General features: G+C 40.0%; 1 protein-coding gene across 1 annotated transcript in view; it reads left to right on the top strand.

The window, feature by feature from the left end:
- The window catches only part of LOC124742892 (molybdenum cofactor biosynthesis protein 1-like), a 117,560-nt gene extending 99,336 nt beyond the window's left edge, over positions 1–18,224 (top strand). The window contains exon 8 of the mRNA XM_047248826.1: positions 18,169–18,224. Within this exon, the coding sequence (XP_047104782.1) occupies positions 18,169–18,224 (56 nt within the window). The remainder of the gene's footprint in view (positions 1–18,168) is intronic.
- The last annotated feature ends 313 nt before the right edge of the window (positions 18,225–18,537 follow it).

Genomic DNA, 18,537 nt, shown 5'->3' with positions numbered 1-18,537 from the left:
CAAACAGGAAGAGTCCTTAAGAAATGGGAATCACTACATTTACAGTATTCTGATGTAGTGATGAGTCACACAGAGTGCAGTTTCACAGTAGCTTGATCGATGCTTGTACTTGTGTATGTAGTATATGCAAGTGTGTACAGCGTCTATTCTGGTGTACTCACAATATGCTAATTTAGTGGCCGAGCAGTAAACCGGATCCCTACTCGGTTCCAGTGTGCTGTGCTAATTATTCTTCTTTACTTGACATTTATGCTTGGAGCTGCAAGAGAGGTCATTTTCCAGATAGTGCCACAAAAACAACAAATTCTCAGATATCAGTTTAACTTACACTCTTCAACATCATAGACAACATTTCACATTAATATGTTGCAGAACACTAGATTAGTGTTAAAATTGCCAGAGTAAACATTGTTCTCCATGTGACAGATTGTCACCCGACGTCCAAAATCGATAAATTTTATATCTCTGCACAGAGAAGCAGCTGGTTGCTCATTGTCATCTGTGGTGCTAATCAATGGGTCGTGCTCATTGCTGGCATGCCACCACAGAGTAAGTGGCCCCTCATCCCAGCAGGTGGCGATGTTTTAACACCCGTATAGCTCCCCAGACTTACCACGTCTGTGGATAACTCCGTCTCTGCACAGAACTTCCCACATTTCCCACACAGTGGGCGATAGTGTCTTTTACACACAATAAATCTTCAAACTTATTTCATTGGCTAAGTTAAATTTCGAGTGAGACATGCTATTTCGTAAAAAATTGCAAACGGTAGACATGGATGTTATTGTGACTCTTTCCTAAGGCAACATTTGTGTATTACACTTGTAGAAATGCACTGCAACATAAAACAGTAGACCATAAGTTCAAACAATGGAAACTCCAGGTTGGAATATCAGCAGTGTAGGAAAAGATAGAGTGCTAATTACCATAAAGATGGCACGTTAAAATGCAGACAGGCACAGTTAAGACACTTACACATAAGCTTTTGGCCACAACCTTCATCAGAAAAAGAAATAGAAATACACACCATTCATTCACACAAGCAAGCACACCTCACACACACATGACCGCCAACTCCGACAGCTCAGAGCAGAATGCTAGTCTGTAAGTTTGCTACACAATAAAATAATTATTCTGAGCTACAAGAAAAATGGATTCAAAGAACTAAACTGCTTGAAGAAAAAAAAGGGAAGCTCCCTGAAGCAACGTAGATTCACGAGTGTGCATACCAGTGGTAAATTATGAGAGTCGCAACTCTCTGAAATGGATACAAAGGCCACCAGATTGCATTAGCTTTGTTTGTGTCTCGGATTGTTACCAGGAATGGTAGGAGCTATAAGAGATGTGAAGAGTGTAAGATGTTGAGTGATCCCTGTGAAGGACACAGATGCCCTGTACTTCTGTGAGTCAGCATTATCAGCACGTAACAAAATTTGAAGGGGCCTAATTGTGTATCTCCATTTGCCAGGCTGATTGAATTATGCAATATGCAGATTTGTGAGACTTTCAGATGTGGTAGTGGCCCCATGTTGGACTGCTTGGGAATGTAAGGGCGGCGTGCTTGTCAGCAAGCTTCCAGTTGACCGTGTCTGACGAGCCCATGGGAGAATCGCTGTAATGTACGCCGAGCACATTGTAACCCTTCCACACCTGCACCTGTCATGTGATCAGCAGTGAATCACATTCTGCAAGACCCGCGATGACAGTTGTCAGTGAGTATAACAACGACATAGGGAGAGGGCGTGTGGGGCAGCATCGGATATGACTTCAGGTCACTCTGACAGCACAGCAGTATGTCATGGACATCCTACATCCTCATTTGCTACCTCCATGTCCAACGGAGTTACAAGAGACAGAGCAGTGAAAACATATCCAGTTGTTGACTCACAAAATGGTTTTGAGCTGTGACGCATGTAGTCTTAAGTGAATCATTCATACAAAAAGAAAAGAAGAAGAAGCTAAAGTCAGAATGTGAAAAAATTGGAGAATGGAATAGGTATTTGAAGACTTCACACTTGAAACTCCCAGTTTTCCTATTGTGAAAGTGCCTTTGTGACCATATGCATTTCACTGACGATAAACTTTTTTTTCCCCCTGGGTCTTGGCTCCATATTTTTTCATCCAGTTGAGTCAGAATACTTGCATAGTATTTGTGAGGTATTGTTTCAGTCTTGCAAGCTAATCTAAAATACAAATCCCTTTTGCATCCTAGAAAACAATGACCACTCTTTCTCTCCGATGAAGTCACCTTGGCTATTTTTGTGCAACTGCTGTTTCATTTCGGTCATCTCTCATCCACGGGAACAGATTGGTGCATAGAATCAGTTGTGTGTCAGATTGTCCCAAATTGCTTTTCACATTAGGTTGTAGTCAGGCTTCAACAGACATGCCACTCACTTTCTGGTACAGCCACAGCATCAACTGTTTTACACATCTTTTTAATTACTGATCTTGCAATATCACACTGTGTTCTTTCTCAGCATTTTCATATTTGATTGTAATTCTAGGAAGTTGTTCATGAGTCATCTTACAGACATATGCCACATATGAATTCAGCCACCCATTCCTTAACTGTTGACTATGGAGGAACTCCCCCCATGAACCATGGACCTTGCCGTTGGTGGGGAGGCTTGCGTGCCTCAGCGATACAGATGGCCGTACCGTAGGTGCAACCACAACGGAGGGGTATCCGTTGAGAGGCCAGACAAACATGTGGTTCCTGAAGAGGGGCAGCAGCCTTTTCAGTAGTTGCAGGGGCAACAGTCTGGATGATTGACTGATCTGGCCTTGTAACATTAACCAAAACGGCCTTGCTGTGCTGGTACTGCGAACGGCTGAAAGCAAGGGGAAACTACAGCCATAATTTTTCCTGAGGACATGCAGCTCTACAACTTGACTAGAAGAAGAGATCGGTTGGTAGGACATGTTTTGAGGCATCAAGGGATCACAAATTTAGCATTGGAGGGCAGCGTGGAGGGTAATAATCGTAGAGGGAGACCAAGAGATGAATACACTAAGCAGATTCAGAAGGATGTAGGTTGCAGGAGGTACTGGGAGATGAAGAAGCTTGCACAGGATAGAGTAGCATGGAGAGCTGCATCAAACCAGTCTCAGGACTGAAGACCACAACAACAACAACATGAATGAACTGACTCCTAATAAGTAAGATGATGCCTGTAGAAAAGTACAGCAAACAGTAATCTCAAAAAAGGACAGGATAGACAGTACATTCTGTAGGACATATTAAAAATGATTGGTAAAAGAGACTTGGCGTGTTAAATGCAGCTTTTGATTACATGATAATTGAATTGGATAGATAAACAATCTACTCGCTAAGTGGCAGCAGAACACACACATAAAAGAAGATTATAATTAGGCGAGCTTTCAGAGCCAGTAGCTCATTCTTCAGGCAGAAGGGTTGAAGTGGAAGGAAGAGGGGTGAAGGATAGGTCTAGGAAAAAGGGTAGATTTTGAGAAAGTTACCCAGAACTGCAGATCAGGGGAGACTTTCCAGATGGGATGAGAAGGTAAGACTGATTCCACATCTACATACATACTCCACTAGCCACCATATGGTGCATGGCAGAAGGTACCCTGTCTCACTACAATAGTCTGAATAAAATTACTTGATAGTTGACATCAATCACTTGCTGCAACAACGTTGCCACATTGGCTACCAGCTACCGTTTGGTTACAGGTGACAACAAACAAGCGGCTCACTTCACAAATTATGTTAAATGTTTAACACAGAGCAATTTTTCTAGTGGCTGGTGCAAGGTATGTCAGAAATGTTGGATACTCTGTCGACTATTGATTTAAAGTGACCAGTGACTGAACTGGGGCAGACAACCCGTTTTGTATCCCTGACTGTAAACTTGTGTCCTAACCCAGCTGAGAAAATTGTGGTCAACAGTCTGCAGCAGTACTAATATCATTATCGCTTTGTTCATGGCGATTAAAGCTAACCCTTAAGGGTAAACTCAAGACAACAAAAACTCAATTTCAGGGCTGAAAGCAAATTGAAATTTCTCCATGTCATTTGTTACCTGTAACTATCCTTATTCTAGCTGCACATGCTGCCATGTTAGAAACCAGTGAACGGTCCGTGTGGGCCCTTAGTCGTGGATTATAGATGACTGAGGCAGATTCCAAATGAAATAATGACAGGACGAAAAATAAGACCAAATAGAACAGTCAAAACAATGATGAAAAATGATGCAGCAAAGTATTAAAAATAAAAAAATACATTTAAACCAATTAATTGAATGAAAATAATAATCACACTCATTTGGTTAGATTTAGAAATAAAAATTTTGCTACATTGATGAGATTCAAACCTACGACATGCTACACATTAGATTAATCTGCCAACCATTGTGCTATGCCACAGCACTGCATGAAGTATTTATATATGTGAATGTAGTGACCCAGTTGCAACTATGAATTGCAACCTTAAAAATTTCAGTTTCACGCAGTGTAGTGAAAAGCTTATCTAATGTAACATGATCTCTGTGAATATGATAACTCTGTGAATATGATACTGAATTACACCTTGTGCTGATTTATTCGGTAGTGTTTGGTTAGTGCTATGAATGAAATGTGTGTCTTTCATTAGCATTGTTAATGTGTGTTGTTTTTGGTGTAGTTATCGCGTGTCATGAAATACATAATACAAGTGTCGTGCTCATAATTCGGGATACAAATACATCAAGAAAGAATGCTGAACCAGGAATTGGAAGTGACTGGCCAATTTTGGTGGAGTTTGGCAACAGCAGACAGTTCAAGTGTGACGCTGACAACTCTTATTGGCGTTTGAAGTGCCAACTATCAAGTAATTTTAATTCGACTGTAGTCAGTTCCTTTCCCGTTCCATTTGCCAATCGAGTGGGGAAAAAGTGAATGTCTGTATGCCTCTCTATGAGTCCTAATTTGTCGTCTCTTATCTTCGTGGTCCTTATGCGTAATGTATGTTGGTGCAAGCAGAATTGTTCTGCAGTCAGCACAGTGTTCCTCAAAATCCCTCCAGGGATTCCCATTTGAGTTCCTGAAACATCTCCATAATACTTGTATGCTGTTGTTTCAACCTACTGTTAACAAATCTAGTATCCTGCCTCTGAAATACCTCAATGTCTGCTTTAATTCGACCCCTTGCGGATCCCAGACACTCAAACTGTACTCAAGAGGAGATCACACTAGCACCCTATATGTGATGTCCATCACAGCTGAGCCACACTAGTAAAATCCACCCAACAAACGAAAGATGCTTATTTACCTTCCCTACCATGACCCTCACAAGTTTGTTCCATTTCATATCACATTGAAAAGTTATGTCCAGATATTGAAACAATATGACTTCTTCATTCATGACACTACTAATGCTGGATTCTGGCATTATGGATTTGTTTTTCCAACTCATTTGCAGTAACTTATATTTTTCTACATTTAGGTTTAGCTGTCATTTATTGCACCAACTGGGAACTTTGTCCAAGTCATCTTTTATCCTCCTAAATCACTCAACAATGACACCTTCCGTACACCACAACATCATCAGCAAACAACCATAGATTACTGTCCACTTTGTCCATCAGATCAGTTATGCACATAGAAAATATGAGTAATAGCGCTCCTATCACACGTCCCTGGAACGATCCTAATGATACCCTAGTCACTGATGGACACTCATGATCGGGATAATGTAGTGGGTTCTATTACTTCAGAAGTCTTTGAGCCACTCACATGTCTGGGAACCTATTCCATATGCTTGTACCTTTGTTAAAAGTCTGCAGTGAGGCACTATGTCAAATGCTTCTCGGAAATCAAGAAATATGGAATCTGGGTTTGTGAATTTTGTGATGGCAAAGTTAGAGGAGTAATGCATCTGCATTAAATTTTGCGTGAAACTCAAGAAAACCTTTACAGAGACACACCAAATGATGCAGGGAGCCTATAGCGATGAGTGCTTAAGCCATACTCGGTGTTACGTATTATTCACACGTTTTAAAAATGGCTTTACAAAAGTCAAAAATGATCCTTGTTCAGGACGCTCTTAGATGTCCCCTGATGACGCTTGTGTCAGGAACGTCAACGAAATTGTGTGTGCCAGTCGAAGATTCACTGTCCGAGAGATTGTAGAAGAATGTAACATTTCAATTGGATCATGTTATGAAATGACACAGCATCTTGGAATGCATTGTGTTGCCGCCAAGTTCATTCGACGGCTCATGAGTCAAGACCAAAAAAACTTTTTGGATCTCACAAAAGTGAATGAGATGTTCCATGTGAGAATAGTATGACCCCTGCAGACTTCTTTCTATTTCCAAAGTTGAAAAGGATGAAGTTTTGCAATGGTAGATGAGATAAAAGAAAATTCGCAGATGGCACTTTATGCGACCCAGCAAGAGGTGTGTCAAGACTGCTCCTGGAAGTGGAAATGATATTGGGAGCAGTGTATCAATTGTGGAGGAGAGTATTTCGAAGGAGACAATCCATAGTAACTAAAAGATAAGCATAGAAAATTTTGTGGACAAAGTTCTGGAATTTTTTGAACAGACGTCGTATGACAAAAGAGCATGCTGAGTTGCCCATGAGCGATGCTTTGTACTGATTTGTGGACATAAACTTATTGGTCTCTATGAAACTGATTAGATTCAAACCCAGAATATGTTCAAGAATTCTGCAGCAAACTGATGTTACGAGTATTGGTCTGTAATTTCGTGGGTCTGTTCTTTCGCCCTTCGTATATACAGGAGACGCCTCTGTATTTTTTTCCCCAGTTGCTTAGGTCTTTCTGCTGGGTGAGAGATTCACAATAAATACAAGCTAAGTAAGGATCCAGTGCCATATAGCACTCTTTGTAAAACCAAATTGAGATTCCATCTGCAACTGGCGACTTATTTGTTTTTAATTATTTCAGGTGTCAGGGATGCTTACGAGGGTGATTTGAAAAGTTCTTGAAACAGAATAGAAAAAAAGTACTTATGTCACTGAAACTTTTTTGTTTTTCAATGTACCCTGCTTGTAGATTAATTCACTTGGTCCAACAGTGTTCCAATACCTTGATCCCATCTCGACAATGATTTTCCTCCAGGCCTACAAAATAGTTGTCAACTCAGGCTACCAATTCTTCATTGAAGTGAATCTTCATCCACAAAGAAAAATTTTCAGTTTAGGGAAGAGGCACGTGTGGCAAGAATTCATACCTTACTTTGTGTAATTTTACCATGGCGACGGCACACGCGTGCGAGCGTGCATTGGCTTGATGGTAGATGACTTTCTTCCTTATTAAACCTGGCCTTTTTCGCATACCTTTTGTTGTAATTTGTCCAGAAGGTTAGCATAGTATTCTCCAGTAATTGTTTGCCCAGTGGGGAGACAATGTACAAACAGAATCCCCTTCTCATCCCAGAACACTGATGCCATGATCTTCCCCTGCTGAAGGAATTTGGTGGCGCATCCCAGAACACTGACGCCAAGTCCTTCCTCGCTGAAGGAGTTTGGCAGCGGAGATTCAGCATGTTTCCACTGCTTTGATTGTTGCTTTGTCTCTGGGGTTTAGTAGTAAACCAAAGTTTCTTCGTGGTCACAAACCAGCACAAAAGATCTTGTTTGTTTCTCCTAAAACCGTCCAAACGTTGTGATATGTCCATTCTCATGCGTTTTTGACCCAGCGTCAAGAGTCGCGGCACCCATCTTGTGAATACCTTTCAGATACATCTGGCAAGCGTGAGCAATTTCATGCCCTCTAAATTGGTGATCCTCGTTGATCATTATGCGCACTTTTGCAATGATTTCTAGAGTAGTGACACATCTTGGCTGACGTATTCATGGATGATCATCATCTAAGCTTTCCTGACCAAATTTAAATTCATTTATCCACTTGGCAACAGTTGAAGACAAAGGAGCAGAGTCCCCTGGTGTATTCTGGAAATCGGCATGAATGTCCTTCACTTTCATACCTTTCTTTATGAAGTACTTAATCACTGCTTGAATCTCGACCCCCCCCGTGTACCGTCCCGTCTTTGCAGATCACTACACAGGAACAACAACAGAGCCGTGTCACTGCCACAGCTCTCTTCCAAGAGCACTGACATGGCACGTGTTTACAGGCAACAGTCCAACGAATATCATGTGAACAACTTGTGCTAGCGCTGGCCTCTTGTGGTGATTGTTGTTAGGTGTCTTTGTGCTATTGTCAAATGATGGTATGTTTATATGATTCTCTTGCATGAATGATTTCTTGAATGCAAAATTTAAAACATTTATCTCCTACTGCCACACCAGACTGGTAAAGTGACTTGATGGAAAACTTTGACTCACTTAGTGATTTTACATAGGACAATAATTTCCCCTGCTTCTCAGCCAGATCTTTTGCTGAGGTATGACAGTGGTAGTAACCTTTCCTTGTTGGCATTTGGCATTCTCTTTTGAACTAAGAGTGCAGTAGCTTTTCCTTCCTCAGTATTTTCTGAATTTCATTGTTAAACCACAGTGGCTGTTTTGCATCCATAATTCGTTTACTAGGTACAGACTTGTTGAGAGTGCAATTCACGATCTATTTAAGCTTTGACCATAACCTCTCTACGTCCATCTTAATGGAACTAAGTGATGTCATTTCTGTCTAAGTGAGATGCTAACATCTGCTTATCTGCTCTTTCTGGCATGAACATTTTCCTAGCCTTCTTGACTGATTTGTTAATTTTTGTAATCTTAGTTGTTATGATGTTATCATGATTATTAATCCCCATCTCTATGCTGAAGTCATTGATGATATCTGGGCTGTTTGTAACTACAAGGTCTAAGATATTTCCATTGCATGTGGCGTGCCAAACTAGGTGCTCAAGACAATTTTCGAAAACCACATTCAAAAGTGCTTCACAAGATTGACTGCACCCCCTGCAATAAAGGCATAGGCTACCATCTATACTCAGTAGGCTAAATTCACCTCCAACTAGTATTGCATGATCTAGGTATTTACATGCTACTGTCTGTAGACTTTCTTTGAATGGCTCCAAAACTGTCATAGCAGAACCGGGTGGCTGATTAAAACATCCATTAATTAACGTGATTTCACATAGACTTGTTATAGGCAACCAGATAACTTCACTGTCACAATCAGCTTTGACCTCAATAGAGACAATGGACACTCCCTCTCCTACAGTGTCTAACCTGCCTTTCCGATATGTATTCCATTAATCACTAAATATGTCAGAGCTTTCTACTCTGGGTTTCAGCCAGCTCTCAGTCTCTGAGAATAATTTGAGTGGGAGACTTTCCTGGATGGCAGTAAATTCGGAAACTGTGTTACAAGTACTTTGACAACTGATAAAATTTTGACAATCTACACTGGAGTGAATTCAAAAGATAAACCTCAACCAACATTGAATGTATCTTGGTGATAAAGAGCCAAAATAAATAAATTGATGATTTTATTCCATTTCATCTGATTGAATGAAACACACACAGCATAACTACTCAGAAAACAACTATAGTGCGGATTACATTTACTATCATACATGTAGCACTCTGAGAACATTTCACCTTGTCATAGTAGTCCTGTGTTTTGGAACTAGGCAGTGATTCATTTCACAAAGCGAAAGGAATGGCTTGTGTAAAAAAAAAAAAAAAAAAAAAAAGAATAGGAAATAGTGGTTGCTGGTGTTTTTAACACTATCATTCAATTTAGTTCCTACTGTGAACTTTGCAGCTAGGATATGTAAATGCTCTGAGACTGCTATTGATAATATCTTTATGAACAAATCTAGGGGAAAAAAGTCATATCACAAAACCAATAGTAAATGGACTATCTGATCACGACGTGCAGCATCTTGTGTTAAATGTTGAAACTTGTCAGGATAAAAAAATATAAAATCTGAGTACAGGAGGATAATAAATAAGCCAGAAATTGAGGAATTCATTAAATTGCTCAAAGACATGAACCGTAGAGATGTTTACCTGACTCAAATGGAAAATACTAAGCATTTATTAATAAAGTTACCTCCTCTTTTGAAAATTGTTTTCCCCTAAAGGTAACTCAAATCACACAGAAAAGTCAAAAGATAAACCATGGATTACACAAGGAATAACGATATCATGTGGGGCAAAAAGGAGACTGTATCTACTATCTAGGAACATTTCTGATATTAGCATTGTAATGCATTACAAAGAATACTGCAAAATATTGAATCAAGTAATCCAGAAATCGAAGTAGCTTTATTAAGAGAAAAAGATAATTGTATCGGGCAACAAAATAAGAACTGTATGGGATATAGTGAAGACAGAGAGAAGTGGGGCCAAAAAGGAAGTGGAACAGATAGCTCTAAAAGTAAATGAGGCTTTGGTAACAAGTGCATGTAGTGTTGTAAATCTCTTAAGCAAGACTTAATTTTTGTTACTGATGGCTCGGGGTTATCAGGTTCGGTGAATGGTGCAATGGAGTATCTGGGACCAGTCTTTGAAGAACATCGTGTAGAACCTATTCGAGGAACTTTGAATTCCAACCATTGCTTCTCAGTATACTTACTCCTTAATGAAATTTGTTGCAAGTTATATATCTATATTTCCAACAAATAGCTCAATACATATTATCAATACTAGGAATAAGAACAATCTACATAAAGACCTAAAATCACTTATGTTGGCCCAAAAGGGGGTCCAATGTTCAGGAACACACATTTTCAATAAATTACCAGCAACCATTAAAAACTTGGTTTCAGATAAAGCACAGTTTAAACAGAGTTTGAATGACTTTTTGATAGGCAATGCCTTCTACTCTATAGATGAATATCCTAACAGAGACTGTTAGGCCAGCGTAAGTAAAAATATGTTAGATTTAAGTTTTGACAGCACTTGGTTGCAACAATCAATATTAGGTATTTTGTGTATGCTAAATTTATTAATAGTGCATAACAATGTTTCATTCTGACAGCGTATTAATTCTGTAAATATTAGCTTTTCCAGTTTACTATATTGTATTCACCTATTTTGACAATCTCGTGACCAATGATCAGGGTAGTATTCATTACATTAAAATGTTTTGTGTTATACATTCTGACATGTTCCACACCCTCGAGAATCATCTCATTTTTTCGGTGTATGTAACGAAAACTGAATCAAATCAAATCCAATCACCATCTCTTGTCATGTAATAACTTCACTTCTTCTTCTTTTCTTGTCGTCTCCTGTTTTTCCAGTACTCGTTCATCTCCTCCTCATGTTTTCCCCCTTTATTCTATTCGTGTTGTTCTCAATCCCCTATTTCTTCTGCATTGAAAGCCTTTTATTTTTATTTATTTTTTTTTTTATCGAGGTGAGTCTCTATGGACTGAGTGGTAACAACCGACTTCACTCTAGTGTCCAGGTCTTGTTCTTGCTCCAGCTTTGACTTCCTGCCAGTATCTTCTGAGCCCCTCCAAGAAGTGCCTTTTTATGCCCTTCAGATAATGGTCCTCACTGTCTTTCAGATGTTGATGCCATGTTAAAACCTTGGTAGTTGGTCACTAATCTTCTAAATTTGTTCCTTTCAGGAATTTCTCTCTGAGATACCAATCTGCTTAAGATCTTTTTCACATTCTTTGAACCATCTCAGCCTTGTTTTCTTAGATAGGATGAAACTCTGTATTCTTTTTGTTAGTCGATCACCATCCATTTTCATGAGATGACCATAAAATAACAATCATTTCTTCATAATGGATGCTGTGATAGGTTCTGTCTTGCTGCACGAGTCCTCATTTGCTGTCATTCGCCATTGTCCATTGACCCATCTATTACCTTAGGATTTTCCTTAATATCCTACACTCACGCTTTTCCAGCCGCTCAGCTTGACCTTGTCTATTCGTGGTCAAAGTTTTGGATGCTTATAAGCCCTCAGGTTTTACAACTGTATTATAATGTTGGAACTTGGCCCATATACTCATAGACTTTTTGTTATAAGTATTCTTTGTCAGTTGGTATGCTTGGTCTAACTTCCTCATCCCGACAATTGCTTCTTCTTTTAATCCATTCTCCTGGTGGATGACTTCACCGAGATACCTGAAATTCTTAACTCATCCGATTTTTTCCCAGGTTGGTTATCATCCATTAAGGTCCGTTACAGATGTTCGTCATATATTTTGTCTTTTGAATAGAGATCTGGAGTCTAACTTTTTCAGCAATTTCTGACAGCCTATTTATCTTGTTGACTGCTGACTCTATGTTGTTAGCAAAACTGGCCAGGTCAGCCGCAAAATCCAAGCAGTCAATGCACACCCCTTTGTTCTTAGGACCAAGTCTGAACCACTCTTCATTTGTTTCTTCTTGGGCTAATAACTTTCTCCACTCTCGAATGACCTTTTCCAAGACACAATTGAAAAGGAGAGGGATAGTCCATCTCCTCGTCTTATGTCCATTCTGATTGTAAAGAGTTCAGATACCTCACCCATAAATTTAATTTTTGACACTGTGTTAGTAAGAGTTTGTTTGATCAGCTTTCTTGATGTATTATCCATCCCAAACTTTTCCAAAATATTCATTAATGCCTGTCAGTCGATGGAGTCATATACTTTTTGAAAATCAGCCAACATGACCACATAGTTATTTCTTCCAGTTTTTTGGACCTGATGATGTTCTTCAGGCTAAAGATCTGTTCTGCGCAAGAATCGCCCTTTCGGAAACCAGCTTGATAGTCCCCAATAAGTTGGTTACAATGACCTTCTATTCTATTCTGTATCACTTTGGAGAGAATCTTATATGGAACAGATACTAATGAGGTACCCCTATAGTTATTGACATTCTATTTATCACCTTTCTTGTGTAGATGATGGATTAAAGCTGACTGCCATTCAGTTGGTATCATCCCAGCTCTCCAGAGCTCCTCAAAAAGTTGGACTAGTATATCTAGAGTTTCATTATTTTCCAGCTTCAGTAGTTCCACCACTATTGAATCCTCTCCAGCTGCCGTATTATTCTTAAAGTTGTTGATGATCTCTTTGGTCTCCTCTTTACTAGATGGAGGTGAGGGGTAGTTTGTGGATTGGGGCACATACAGGGAATCTTTCTTTCGGTTCATCACAATTAAGTAGGTTTTCAAAGTAACGAGACATGATCTTGCAGTTTTCTTTGTTGGTCAGGCCGAGTGTGGTGTGCGTACTGTAAGACCTTCAGTACACACACCATCAGATTATTTGACTTGTTGCTCTAACGAAGTAAGCGAGTGTCAGCAATATGTCTCGTGGTCTTATCATGGTGTGTTTATCTTCTGCCATTAGGTCAGATGATAGAAATGCCACTTGCACGCTTAGAGTAGCAGACTGACGGTGACCAACTTTAAACAGAACTTGATTAATTTTCACACACATTTATTAAAATAATAACAAATATAAAAATTACTTAACTTGGTTCTGGATGCTATTTACAATTGACAATCTGAAGTTCTTTGGGATTGGTACGTTAATCTTATTCTCACATATATCTCAGATACTTGACAAAAGTGTCTATACATTTATCTTCATGGCTATGTACAGGAATATGGTAATCTTATTAGGCGCAGACTGAATCTTGACTATGGACTGGTACAGACAATTGTAGAACTCGACAGACTGGTACAGACTAATGCAGACTGGTACAGACTAATGCTGACTGGTACATACTGGTGCAGACAAATGCAGACTGACTGATCGAAGGTCTTTACACTCGTTATAATACCTCGCACGTTCATGTATAACTGCGCGAGTGTGATGCGCGAGGAGAAAATGTTCTATGTTAGCAGCAATCTCATTGGCTGCGTTACATATTAATACACGGATCGGCGGAAGCAGAATTTGGTCCGTCTCTATGGCAGCGCCATCTCATAGTGCGGAGATGGACGAGCGCTGCACCTGCGCTGTTGTGCTTAGCGGGGCGCACTCTAGTGGGAAATTTGTGTACGCGCTGAATATGCGGAACTATGTACACAACACTGAGCTTTCCATTTTCGTCTGTAAAACAAAAACTAGGGGCTTGGTATCCTTTCAAATTCGATTTGAACGTCTGATAGAAGTCTCTGACATTGTTTATCTGGAAATGCTGATCGATCTGTTCTAACTGCGGTTTCTCATGCAATTGCTTAGACCTTCATAGAGTTCTGGCTGCATATTTTCGAACTTCATGGAATACATAAAAATCATCAGGTCTCCTGATAGAGTTCCACTTTTTCCATGCACTTGCTGTTTGGGCCACCACCTCGCCACAAACCTCATTCCACCATGTATGATTCCTCTTTTTAGCTGTCAGGATTGTAGTATTAGCTGCTTGTTGGATCATGGAGGCAATGTCTGCCCATTTATGGGATTCAACTGTCAGTTACTGGTGGCATTGTTCCAATATGTTTTGATTGATTTTGAGCTTCGCAATATCATATTTATGAATTTTATTTCCGGTTTTCACGGTCTTATTGAGAGGGATGAAATTAATTTTGATCTTGGAGAGGTGATGATCCTTTTAAATTCAGTATTTTATCTGTAAAAAGGCTACTAAATCAAATGTTTTCTTGAAACCAATACATGATACTATTATAGGTTTGGTGATTAGCAGTCTGTGGAGGATTATCGATTTTCTAATAAACATCTGCTCTGTGCAGGGTCTTCCCTTTCTAGAGCTCCTCGAGATTCTCCCAGTTATTTGTCTAAAGTTTCTACAACTCTGTCCAGAGAATTTTTGATAATATTTTGTATACCACTGGCAGAAGTGAGGCATCTCTGCAATTGTTGACATTTTGTGTGTCCCCTTTTTTTCATAGCTGTGGATTAATGCTTTCCATAATCTCTTCAGCTTTCCAAACGTTCTCAAACAGCAGTTGTAGATCATTTGTGTGTTCTGACTATTTCAATAATTTTGCTGTAATGGAGTCTTCATTTGTTGCTTTGAAGTTTTGGAAGATTTGATGGCTTCATGAATTTATTGCTCTGTTAGTGGAAAATCTTCCTCCAGATGTTGTGGGACTGCTATTATATATTGCTACAATGTGCTGTTATTATTACTGTTGTTGTTGTTGTTGTTGTTTGGTTGCCTGTTCTTCAGCACTATCTTTCTGTTTCCTTTATCTATTTGCCTCCATTTTAGCCCATTTACCGGTATTTTCAGCTTGTTCTTCACTTATTTGACCTTTTGGTGGCTCCTCTTGAAGAGATCTTATTTCTCAGCATTTAAAATTACATCATCTGCTGCTCTTTCGCAACTGAATTTCATCATGTCCATCTTCCTTGACTCAAGATCCTGAATTTTCATCCTTAATTCTTGAACAGTCTCATTTCTCTTTTTACGTTTTCCAGATGAAGAAACTTTTGGTCCTCAAAGCTAAGATTAGTATCAGTTTTTTTATTTGTTTCTGCCTATGGCTGCTATATCTCTTTAGTTAGAATATTTTCTCTCTCTTTATTTGATTATAGGCTAAGTCTGAATATTTTTATAAGTAAATACTAACAAAGAGATAGAGGGGCTGGCCAGTACTTACCTCAGCTCAGTACAGCCGATAGATACACATAAAACAGAACTGAAAATTTACATTCCTAGCTTTCGGAGCTTTGTTCCTTCATCAGGGAGGAGAGAGGGGAAAAAAGGGAAGAAGGGAAAGTGGATTCAGTTACTCACAACCCAGGTTATGAAGCAACAGGGAAAGGTAAACAGGGAGGGTAGCAAGGATGGAGGCATGGTTGTCAGAGGGAAGCCAAAGATGTTCTACTCTAAGTACTGTGCCAGCTTCAAACCAAAGAGGATGCATACAGAAGTAAAGAGGTATATAGTATAAAGATAAACACAACTAGTAGGATGAAAAGATGCGTGAATGGCTAAAGAGGAAAGGGAAAGAGGAGAAGACTGAAGAGTGAATGGGAGTGAGGTTGTTTAACGTAGGTTCAGTCCAGGGGGATGGCGGGATGAAAGGATGTGTTGGAGTGTAAGTTCCCATCTCCGCAGTTCAGAGGGACTGGTGTTGGGTGGGAGAAGCCAAATGGCACATACGGTGTAGCAGGTTCCTAGGTCCCTAGAATTATGCTGAAGGGCATGCTCCGCTACTGGGTATTGGGCATCTCCTAGGCGGACAGTTCGTCTGTGTCCGTTCATGCGCTCAGCCAGTTTGGTTGTTGTCATGCCGATGTAAAAGGCTGTGCAGTGCAGGCATGTCAGTTGATAAATGACATGTGTAGTTTCACACGTAGCCCTGCCTTGAATTGTGTATGTTTTACCAGTAGCGGGGCTGGAGTAGGTGGTTGTGGGGGGATGCATGGGGCAGGTTTTGCAGCGGGGTCGGTTACAGGGGTAGGAACCACTGGGTAGAGAAGGTAGTCTGGGAATATTGTAGGGTTTAACAAGGATGTTACGGAGGTTAGGGGGGCGACGAAAGGCAACTCTGGGTGGTGTGGGGAGAATTTTGTCAAGGGATGATCTCATTTCAGGGGTTGACTTGAGAAAGTCATATCCCTGGCGGAGTAATTTGTTGATGTTTTCGAGACCAGGATAATATTGGGTGACAAGGGGGATGCTTCTGTGTGGTCTGGGGGTAGGAACATTGTTGTTGGACGGGGAGGAATGTATTGCTCGGGAAATCTGTTTGTGGACAAGGTCTGCCGGATAGTTGCGGGAGAGGAAAGCACTGGTCAGGTTATTGGTGTAGTTGTTGAGGGATTCGTCACTGGAGCAGATACGTTTGCCACGAATACCTAGGCTGTAGGGAAGGGAGCGTTTGATGTGGAAAGGATGGCAGCTATCAAAGTGAAGGTACTGTTGTTTGTTTGTGGGTTTGATATGGACAGAGGTGTGGATGTGAGCTTCAACAAGATGAAGGTCAACATCCAGGAAGGTGGCTTGGGTTTTGGAGAAGGACCAGGTGAAATTCAGCTTCGAAAAGGAGTTGAGGTTATGGAGGAAATTAAGGAGTGTTTCTTCACCATCAACTGACATGCCTGCACTGCACAGCCTTTTACATCGGCATGACAACAACCAAACTGGCTGAGCGCATGAACGGACACAGACGAACTGTCCGCCTAGGAGATGCCCAATACCCAGTAGCGGAGCATGCCCTTCAGCATAATTCTAGGGACCTAGGAACCTGCTACACCGTATGTGCCATTTGGCTTCTCCCACCCAACACCAGTCCCTCTGAACTGCGGAGATGGGAACTTGCACTCCAACACATCCTTTCATCCCGCCATCCCCCTGGACTGAACCTACGTTAAACAACCTCACTCCCATTCACTCTTCAGTCTTCTCCTCTTTCCCTTTCCTCTTTAGCCATTCACGCATCTTTTCATCCTACTAGTTGTGTTTATCTTTATACTATATACCTCTTTACTTCTGTATGCATCCTCTTTGGTTTGAAGCTGGCACAGTACTTAGAGTAGAATATCTTTGGCTTCCCTCTGACAACCATGCCTCCATCCTTGCTACCCTCCCTGTTTACCTTTCCCTGTTGCTTCATAACCTGGGTTGTGAGTAACTGAATCCACTTTCCCTTCTTCCCTTTTTTCCCCTCTCTCCTCCCTGATGAAGGAACAAAGCTCCGAAAGCTAGGAATGTAAATTTTCAGTTCTGTTTTATGTGTATCTATCGGCTGTACTGAGCTGAGGTAAGTACTGGCCAGCCCCTCTATCTCTTTGTTAGTATTTGTTTCACATCTTATATGAGATTTTCCATTAATTATTTTTGTAAGTACATTTATTGCTGTAGCAATGAGTAAAATAAATTGTATTGCACTGCCTGTAGCATGTAGCACCATTTTGACTGTTAGTCCTCTCGCTGTACAAAAAGTAGCTTTGATGATTACTTAATGCAAGTATTTTGTAAGAGCTGTGGAACGGTTAGTATCTGTTTATATTTTTCTGATTAATTCAAGCTCGTCAATGCACATCCTGTGTTAAGGAAATATTTGCACTGAATTTACTGTGTGTTAAATATAAGCAGTGGATCCATTGGGGTAGTCTTTTTGGTAGAAATATGTCAAGGTGAACAAAACAGGAGATGGTGAAGGAAGAGAGGGAAAAGATCAACATTTGCTTCTCATCAGCAATATAACTGGGTTGCAACATTCAGTGAAAATTATCTGTGACAGGAAGTTGTCAGAAATACATTTTTTGAAGAAACTTTATGTTTGTATAAGCATTTATTAAATTTAAAAAGTTGGATTTCATCTGGTAATACAAAAGATAATGTTTTGCATTGCAGGCATGCTGAACCTGTCAAAGATGAAGAATCGGCCAATGATTCTTATTGGAGGATAACAGTATGTATAACTTAAACTTGAGATTCTTGAAAATAAAGCTAGTCAGTATTTCTTAACAGTACTGATTTAAATACATCTAAAAGATCGCTGTTACCTAAATGAAAGTTGACGAGCAAAGTCTTAGTGGACATTTGTATAAAATTGTCATAGCTGTTATTTACAAGAAGAGTAAATAGTTTCAATAGGAATGTGGTGAGACATTTAACAAATTTCATGATCACACATTAATAGGACCTTATAACACTACCATTATGATATTAGTATGCTTTTACGTAAATAACTGAAACCCTGTCTCTATGTTGCCACGTATA

The sequence above is a fragment of the Schistocerca piceifrons genome, unplaced genomic scaffold, assembly GCF_021461385.2.
Source record: "Schistocerca piceifrons isolate TAMUIC-IGC-003096 unplaced genomic scaffold, iqSchPice1.1 HiC_scaffold_2345, whole genome shotgun sequence".
NCBI classification, from domain to species: Eukaryota; Metazoa; Arthropoda; class Insecta; order Orthoptera; family Acrididae; genus Schistocerca; species Schistocerca piceifrons.
This window is presented reverse-complemented; position numbering and strand designations above follow the sequence as displayed.